The sequence below is a fragment of the Solanum tuberosum genome, unplaced genomic scaffold (assembly GCF_000226075.1).
Source record: "Solanum tuberosum cultivar DM 1-3 516 R44 unplaced genomic scaffold, SolTub_3.0 scf00552, whole genome shotgun sequence".
Lineage (NCBI taxonomy): Eukaryota > Viridiplantae > Streptophyta > Magnoliopsida > Solanales > Solanaceae > Solanum > Solanum tuberosum.
This window is the reverse complement of record NW_006239481.1, coordinates 189,489-199,072: the sequence shown is the minus strand read 5'-3', so window position 1 is coordinate 199,072 and position 9,584 is coordinate 189,489. Positions and strand designations below refer to the sequence as shown.

Here is a 9,584-nt window from a genome sequence, read left to right as displayed (position 1 = left end):
TACTCCTAAAATTTTGGACAGACAAATGGCTTGGAAATACCACTCTTCAGGAGGATTTCCCAGATCTGTTTAGAATTGCTCAAGATCCCAATTCTGTTATTGCTGCTAATAGAGAAGGGATCAATTGGGATCTGAGATTTAGAAGGAATACGCACGATTGGGAAGTGAATGATCTGTGTTATCACTCCTTAGTTATCCAATAGTTACTGCAGTAATTTCTCTTTAGTAGCAGTTATTTTCCTGAAATAGTGCAGTTATTTTCCTGTAATAGGTGCAGTCTTTCATTCCAGTTAAGTTAGGAAGTCATGTCCTAGTTTCTAGGGGTAGTTATTTTATAAGTATTGTATTTAAACTATCTGGTGTCTGAGAAAATATAAGCAGAAAATTATTCAAGTCTTTGAGTACTTCAAACTCAAGAGATTGCAGGTTCTCTCTTAACGAACCAGCACCATAGGTCGTAGGTAGAAAACATTTGGTTTCACACTACAACGCCCCATAACCAGATCCATATCAGGGGACCATAACAATCTGGTAGACCTTTTTGCTAGACTACAACATTGTCACATTAATCTCCAGGCAGTTGATAAGCTCAAATGGGGACACCAGAAAGGAGTTTATACAGTCAAGGAAGGGTATCAACCGTTGTGCTCTAGAAACCCCGTGATAGCTAACTGGCCCTGGAAACTCATATGGAGGACCAAGCTACCACCTAAGGTAGTTTTTTTACCTGGATAGCTCTATATGAGGCATGTCTCACCCAAGACAACATAAAGAAAAGAAAAATCCAGTTCCCAAACAGATGCTATATGTGCAAAAAAGAAGCTAAAACCCCAGACACCTTCTTCTTCATTGTGAGGTGGCCTCAGAATTATGGAGCATGTTTTTTTGTCTCTCTGGCATCAATTGGACCACACCCCTCACTGTTAAGGATGCATATGAGAGTTGGAGTCTATGGAAAGTTGACAAAGCCATCAAGAAGATCTGGATTATGATACCTGCTTGTATTTTTTGGTGTATTTGGTTAGAGAGGAACAAGAGATGTTTTGATGGAGAGTCAACTGCTTTAGGCATTTTGAAGACTAGGTGCATTGAAAATTTGTTTAGTTGGTCCAACTTGTATCCTGCTGTTAATGCAGAACAACTTCAGGATTTTACTAACTCATTAGCTCTGGCTTAGATAGTTTGTATAGTTAGCCAAAGATTTTTTTGTAAGCTCAAATGCCATATCTTGTAAATTTTGCATCTTCTTGATGCTGTTATTAATACCACTTATCTTATCAAAAAAAAAATCTGTTATTAATAACCAGATTGTGTTATAAAATCTGGTTGCAGCTAAAAATAAATATGTGAGGCTGGAAGTAATCTATACAGAGAACCAACAACTGCTAAATCAAATAGGTTACAGAATATGCGAGAACAACAAATAAATAGATACTGGTAATCAAAGAGCCTTAGTCCATACCCGAGCCACAACAGATGAATCAATAGGGTTCCTTCCCCTCCCAATCCATATTAGTACAGCAGCTACCAACATTAACAGAAAAACTAACAGGGTAACCTGGTCAAAAAGCAAATACATGAATTAAGAACCGAAATGGAAAAAGAGAAATACAGTGAGTTACAATGTATCATTTTTTATGTAGAACATACACACAATGTCTTAAAAGTGGTGGGACAGCAGGAGGATTTGTAGAGTAGGGATTTTGCCACAAAGCAGACATATGCCGCACAAAATTTTTGAAAGAATTTTAGAAAACAATAATTTTAAAAAAAAACACACTCAAATTTGATATAATTCATAAGCACAAGATAAACAGAAATAATAAAGTACCAAGTGATAATAAGATGTGTTTATTTTAATATAGTTCATCACGACATACTAAATTATAGAACAAAAACACATTGTTCTTATAAGTTAGCAGTAACATAAATTTATACTCAAATACTAAGAAGAAGATATTCGGAGTCACAAAAGGCAGATAACACAAAGCATAAACGTGGGCCTAGCCCCACTTATTTGGTTGTTATCGCAAAACTTTTCGCCACATGGTTGGCCAGTTGCATTTAAGGCCTGTGAACTGAGCTGCTAAGTGAATCACAATTTTGCCTTTTAAACATTATATGCGCACACTTCATAAACTTTACCAGAACCACAACTTTTTGGCGGCTTCCCACTTTGACAGCACGAAAAGAACAGCATCTTCGGCGACTATCAGCCTTTGAATTTGGCTTGTTCTTCTCCAACAAAGCTTCTTGAGGGCTATATACATCATCTTCATCTTCTTCATCATTTGACTGATGACAAAGATCAACCCTGAATTCATTTACAGAAAAGGATTTTAGACTTCATCAATATTTAATTTCTACATGAAGATAGAGTTCATGGCTTGGACCCCTGTACCACGATTCCTTTCTATTTTAATTATTTCCTCATTCTATAGAATAAAGGTATGTTGCACATTTCATTTTATTTCAGAGGTTCTTGTATAGTAATTTTTTTGTAGATTCAAGTGCAAAAGGATATAAGATGCACGACAACTTTGGCCACCAAGGTTTTGGTCTAAAGGTGAGAACATAGTGTGTGATGTCGTGATATGTGGATTAGGCGCATGTCACGGGTATATATTCCACTGCAAATAAAGAACTGGTATTTAAGTGGAGAAGTTCCTTATTTTCTCCTTCTTCTACTTATCAGTACTATAATTCTTGTTGTATCATTACCTTTTTCTTTAAAATTTAGAACTACTGTTGTTTCTTTTACTTTGCTTTTTTTTTTTTGTTGTCGATTTCTTTTCTTTGATAGTTCCATCATAGTTCTTTTTACTCTTGTATTTTTCAAACCTGTTTTGTAAAACACTCTTTTTCCCATTTTTGAGCCGAGAGTCTATCGAAAACAACTTCTCTACCCCACAAAGGTAGGGTAAGGTTTGTGTATACCCCACCCTCCCCAGACCCCACTTGTGAGATCACACAGGGTTTGTTGTTGTTGTTGTTGTTAAGTGGAGAAAGTATAAAGGAGTGTGCCCATTATCCACCAAGCACTGAATGGTGCACCACTGATCGGATATTAAAAAAAAAGAGATACATGACAAGTGACAACTTTGTTGGTGTAGAGCAGAAGAATCTATAATGTATGAATAGCACTAGGCTCAAGTAACCTATGTTGCTCAGACTCTTCAAAATGACAACTGGTGCATGTAGGATTATCCAAAAGTAGTGGATTTTTGGAAAATCCGACACGGGTGTGGCATTGAAAGTGAAGAGTCCGCGCAACTTAGCAAATAACTGCTATTCACCAAAAGAGGATCATTATTTGGTCAACCACATTCTAAAGTTCAGTAGCAGTGTCTTGCAAACTGCTGATTTTGGCAGCTTACTGATTTAAGTAACAGGTACTGCTTCTCTGCCCAAGATTATTTTTTGGAATGAAGATGGACTCTGGAGAAAAAATGGGAAGTTCACGATACTGAATTTCCCTCATAAAGTAGTTTCTTTTCCTCAAATTTAGAATTATAAAAGGAAGGCGAATAGTTAAATACACAACAATAATTTTCACATGTCCAAGGATACAGAAAACAGAAGGCGAACTTACCAGAAAGAAAGGAGAAGAAGAAATGCAGCAAGGAAAAGAATTTTGGGGAAAGCTGCAAAATAGTTTTTCATTAGTCCTAGTTAAAATAGCCTCAGTTGAAAAAGAACACGGTGGGTTTGCACATACCCATAACAACAAAGCCACAGGAGTGCGACCAGAAAATCCAACCCTTACATGCGGCAACAATTGTCAACAAAAAATAAAGGAAATAACCTGCAGGAGAATAAAGTTAATGACCGATTCATACTAGCAACTAAATTCTAACAGATTACTTGCTGGAAAGTAACTTGCTTTATCATTATGAAATGCACAGAAAGCAAAAAATAAAAGATAAAGGTAAGTATTAAAGATAACTGTACACACGTGCACAGGTGGTTTATCAAAGTTTCATGTCCAAATTAGCTTATACTCTTCGTGCCCTTAATTTCTACCAAACGAGAAGCTAGATCTTCTACAACGACATACCTAGTGTGCAATTCCACAAGTGGGGTCTGGGAAGGTTGGGGTGTACACAAACCTTACCCCAACCTCGTAGAGAGGTTTCCGATAAACCCTCGGATCAAGAAAAACATTTTCAAAAACAGGTTTGACAAATACAAGAGTAAAAGCTATTGTGAAAATACTATAGAAAAGAGAAGTACTAAAAACAAGAATAGTGAAGATAACCCAAGTAAAAGAAACAATACCAGTGATACAATTGAAGAATTGTTATGGTCCCCTGATATGGATCTGGTTATGGGGCGCTTTAGTGTGAAATCAAATGTTTTCTTCCTACGACCTATGGTGCTGGTTCGTTAAGAGAGAACCTGCAATCTCTTGAGTTTGAAGTACTCAAAGACTAGATGTGTAAACCGTTGGTAGACTAAAGGGGTGCTAACAGAAGCTAAATGTGAAATCTACTAAATGAGTCAAGAAACTTTTGAAAGTAATTTAGACATCATTGAATAATGAGATTATATCCTTAAATTAGAAAAAACACATACTCCTTGCCATTACCTTCATTAGGGAACACCAATCCTAGTCTCATACCCAATTGTTATTAAAAATCTCTCTCTGATACCTAGTTGTTATGGTCCCCTGATATGGATCTGGTTATGGGGCGCTTTAGTGTGAAATCAAATGTTTTCTTCCTACGACCTATGGTGCTGGTTCGTTAAGAGAGAACCTGCAATCTCTTGAGTTTGAAGTACTCAAAGACTAGAATAATTTTCTGCTCCCCTTTCCATTGAATTAAAATAACTTAAATACAACATTGGTGGATTAACCACCCACCTAATAACAAGGAAATAACTTCCTACTACAACTGAGAAAGTGGAGGAATAACCTCCTTACTGCTAATAACTACTACAGAGAAAAACAACTGCTACAGGAAAACACCTTTTACAGAAACCTACAGAGAAAACTAAAAAACATAAATCAACTTTCTGATTAAACTTTCCATGCATAAAACTATTGGTAGACTAAAAGGGTACTAACATGAATATGATAATAATAATAGTAATGATACTGGTAAGTAGAGGTGCTCTAAGATAGAACCATGTTGTCCCAAAGGAAAGAGAGAAAACGCTCAACTACCTACTAACCTTCTACTTAAAAGAGGTGTCTCTTTTTTCAACTACAGAAAGAGAGAAAATAAGGGAGAAGAGCTCTTATGCGGATGGTTAATGATAACATGCACGAGGACTCTATTATAGGAGTCTTGAGCTTTATAGATTTAGAGTTTAAATATTGGAATTCTAGTTATCATGACATAGTATTAAACTACACAATATTCACAATAGAATAGTTTTAATCATACTCTTCACTTTAACACGTCATCTCAAACTCAATGAGGTAAACTAACTGAGCTTGTTTACTTTGAAAACAAGATACTAGAAAATCAGCCCATAAAATCATAACCCAGCCAGCCTGTTTAGATTTTTTTTTTGAAATAGGTAACTATCCAGCCTGTTTAGATTTGGACGGGTTAATAACCCGCTTATTTTATTAAGCGGGCTCACTTTGACCCGCTTAGTTCAACCCATTTTAAAACTGGGCTGATACGCAGCCTGCATGACTCATGAGAAACTTTGTCTAAATATACTTAAAAAGACATTTTTTATTTGATATGTTTTATATAGTCACAATATAAGGGAAAAAATTTATTAGGTACTCAAGCAAATTATAAGAAAACAAACTTTGAATTTAAAACTTAGTAGGAATTGGGTGGGTAGGGTTATGACCCGGTTTATAGCTCATCTCAGCCCACCCCACTTTAGCCCAACTAACATTTAATCAGGTCAATGACCCGCCGCTATTTATTTACTCAACCCATTTTCATATTCTCAAATTCAGCCCAACTCGCCCATTTGACACTACTAGGATCAGTAAATATTTGCCGGTGTCACCGGAATAATGAACAATCACATAAAAGATAAGCAGCGCTGAAACTCCGAGCCAATAATTACATAAAGAGAACTAAGAAATTGTAGTACCCATAGAAAGATCTATATACATCACTGGAAAGAGGTGTAGTACGGAATATCTTCAACACATTGTAAGCAAATTGGCAATATGTTAATATATTACTTTGTTACAAAGAACGTAACAAATGAATTGTTACTATTAGGAATAGAAGTTAGAAATGCAGTGCAGCAGAAGTAGTTGCTAAACCTGAATTAGAAACTTAAAGCAGCAAAATTGCATCTGAATTAGAAAGGTAGCATGATCTTTGAACTTGATTTACATCATCTTACCTCTAAATATTTCATCTAGTTGTGTATCTACCAACTCATTTGTCTGAGTTTGTTGTTTTTGTTCATAATTATGTTTTCTGGCGCTGGATACATATTTCTTTCTTCTATTTTTATAGATTGCACTAGATTAAAATACTTCTTATTTCGTATTAGCACATTTTTCAGAAGAACCCACATTTTAATTACATTTAATTAAAGCATAACATGTCGCTTTTCAACACTTTCACCATTGAGTCAAATGTTAGTGAGAAGCTACACAAGGAACAAATATCAAGATTATTTGCTAGTTCTCTATGTATAAGAAACTCAGTTACCCCATACAGACGAAAAGTTTGCAGGAAGCTTGTATTCCCATAAAATGATAAAAGAAAAGTGGCATATTACCTAGTCTTGCGCAACTTCATATTTTGCAAAATATGATCTAAGAACTTTTAAGTCATATCATTGCATTGACTCTTAAAATTGCTTATCATTTTGTGCTTCAGCATTATTTGATCTCTCCCATGTGCATTCAAAACAAAATAAATATGCATCAACAATTGGCTTAAGAAACCCAATATTATGAGTAAAAAGTGCAACTATTTTCTTTTGATAAGAGCTCCCGGGGAGATCTCAGGGAAAAATAATCCGTAGATAGAACGACGATAATACAGAAAAAATAAGATGCTTACCCAAATTTGAAGATCCAATCATCAAGTGAAATACCTGCAATTTCATAGTGACGTCCAGTAAGCATGATTTGTAATTAGCACATAAGTGAAATAAGAAGGAAACCTCATTGAATGTACTAAAGAATTTTATTAAGGCTAACCAGGACAGAAGGAATAAGAATCATTGAATCTACTTGATGACTGTCACTTCATATCAGTAAACTAAACTAATTAAGGCAATATATTTCCAAATTCTAATATATGTGTATATCCTCCAAGAGATGTAGTGCTACCTCTGAGTTGATGAAGTCTTTTACTTGTTATTACACGGAGCTAGTCTACGTAGATATTATCAAGTTTAGCCCAGTTCCCTTTTTCGATAGGTATATCAAGCATTCCCCACTTCACAGTCAGGTATTAGAAGAACAAGGAGGTAAACTGATTCTGGTTTTTTGGTAGTGCCTTCAAATGAGGGGAAGAAGCATCTTGTATGCACCATACTTGGACCATTTTATGCAGAACGAGACTCCTCAATGTTCACTAATATCAGCTATTCAAAGATGCATTTGTGTTCTTTTGAAGAAGTAACATCACCAGAATATCCAACCCAATCTGCACTGCACATTGTACCACTTGGCTGGAAGTTAACATGGTAGAAAGTAGTAGTGGCCCAGCATTTACCGGTTAACTCCACAAGACAATCACTACTATGACCCTGACTGTTACAGAGCTAAATATCACCATTATCACACGCGTAAAACCTCCATCGTCCTAGGGATCATCAATAGACTGATCTTGCACCAAGAACTGAGCATAGACACCCCTCATCTCTAACACCAAAGAATTTAGATGTGAGCATAAATGAACCACTAATACCATAATGGCCAAGTGATTAGGCTGGGTTTAATATCCTGAAGTTCGGATTTGTACTCATCAGAGGACTGAGAGGGGAAAAGAGATACATTGAGAGAGTACAACTAGATCACATGGAAAATACTGGAGACTAACCTGGTATGAATACTAAAATTTTGAAAACCTACATGATCAACAGTAATTTAGGCAATGGTTATCAAAAATAAAATTTTAGGTAATAGTTATCAAGTTGTAGAAATGGAGGGAAAGGATCATTACTCATTACTATGGCAATAGTGAGAAAGAACCAACTTAATACCAGAACTGTAAAGGCATTTCAAGTATATTTTGGCTTCTGAAGACCACTGTTCTGTCACCTGAATTATCTAATATTTTCCTATTAAAAAGAGATGATATGTCACCTGAACCGTAAATGCTAGGCACGCAAGTTTTGAACATTATAAAACTAATGGTTTAGACAAGAGTATTCAGTTGAATATCATCAACATGGGTTCTTGGACTTTTCACATTCTCCTCTCTTCTACACTCTTAATAGGTAAACCAGCAACATAAGTTAGCAGCTCGGCTAGAAGGAAAACAGATGAGAGAAGTGTTTCTGATAAATATGCAAAGAATACATTATACCAAGTACCAACAGTAATAGAGCTCACATAACCAGCCATGTACTCAAACTATACTCCCTATACGCACACCTCCTCCATGATTTTATCCTTATCACTTATGGTAAATGTAAAGATACAAACGATTACACACCTGAACCTGCATACCTAAGTCTTAGTTGCCGCAGAAATTATTATTATTGTAATTGTGGAGTTTAGGCCAGCTTGCGAGCACTTCAACTACCTCACACCAACACAAATACAGGGTAACTTTACCAGCCGAGGCTTAGGCAAATGGGAAGAACTCACTTAGGAGTCTTTGTCTCTACTATGTTCCATGGTTTTCATCTTCATTGACAGTTAGGCCACACCTTGGGGTGCAATTCCCAAAGAGAATTAACCACACCCAAATCCGAGTAACTTTCGGTATCAAAGGAAAAATCATTTGCATATAAGCATCTAGCAACATGCTTCATTAGTATATTTGCTATTCATAATTGGAACTAGACAAAAGTGTCAGTGGCAAATTGGCCTGTTTTCACATTGTTCAATAATTACTTAGACCTTGGGAAGGTACTTTAACTTGAAGTAGGAGGATAGAATGTTTTCATCCAGCTCGGGTACCAATAAAATCAGCCAGAGAATTGAGGATGAAATGCTTACTTTCTGACGAGTCCAGCCATTGTGTGTATTCCGAGAGTGAATTCTCATTAACTGGAAAAATAGATAAGCAACTTTAGTTGTACAAAAATATGACGACACAATCTATTTAGCCAGAAATAATCACTACCACACTGCAGATGTGAGAGTCATTAACAGCACAAGAATATACTCTGATAGAGTTGCACCAACATTATGCAACCACAAAAGGCACAAGCAGCAACCTAAAAAGAAGCACCAAACTGGTGTGCAGCCATTAGATTGCTTCAGTATGCCAAGGTTAGAATTAAGCTAGATTAAGGTTTTCTCTTTTTCAGTTGGTCAAATAATTTCTTTAAAAAACACCCAGTTGGTGTCAAAAAGTACTCTGCTTGATTCATTCCTCGTCTTCACAAAGGTTCTAGATTGTAGTTGAATGCTGATAGTTCATTGACAACATCAAACTCTCACTCTCACACAACCCCCCCCCCCTCCC

At 36.1% G+C, this 9,584-nt stretch overlaps 1 protein-coding gene across 1 annotated transcript in view; it reads right to left on the bottom strand.

Annotated features, from left to right (window-relative positions):
• Nucleotides 1-9,584, bottom strand: part of LOC102592102 (tobamovirus multiplication protein 1) — a 19,303-nt gene that overhangs the window by 5,745 nt on the left and 3,974 nt on the right. Inside the window, exons 2-7 of the mRNA XM_006365505.2 lie at nucleotides 9,113-9,163; nucleotides 6,999-7,032; nucleotides 3,719-3,805; nucleotides 3,593-3,644; nucleotides 2,146-2,314; nucleotides 1,463-1,558 (exon numbers count right to left, since the gene is read on the bottom strand). Coding sequence (XP_006365567.1) covers nucleotides 1,463-1,558; nucleotides 2,146-2,314; nucleotides 3,593-3,644; nucleotides 3,719-3,805; nucleotides 6,999-7,032; nucleotides 9,113-9,163 — 489 coding nt within the window. The remainder of the gene's footprint in view (nucleotides 1-1,462; nucleotides 1,559-2,145; nucleotides 2,315-3,592; nucleotides 3,645-3,718; nucleotides 3,806-6,998; nucleotides 7,033-9,112; nucleotides 9,164-9,584) is intronic.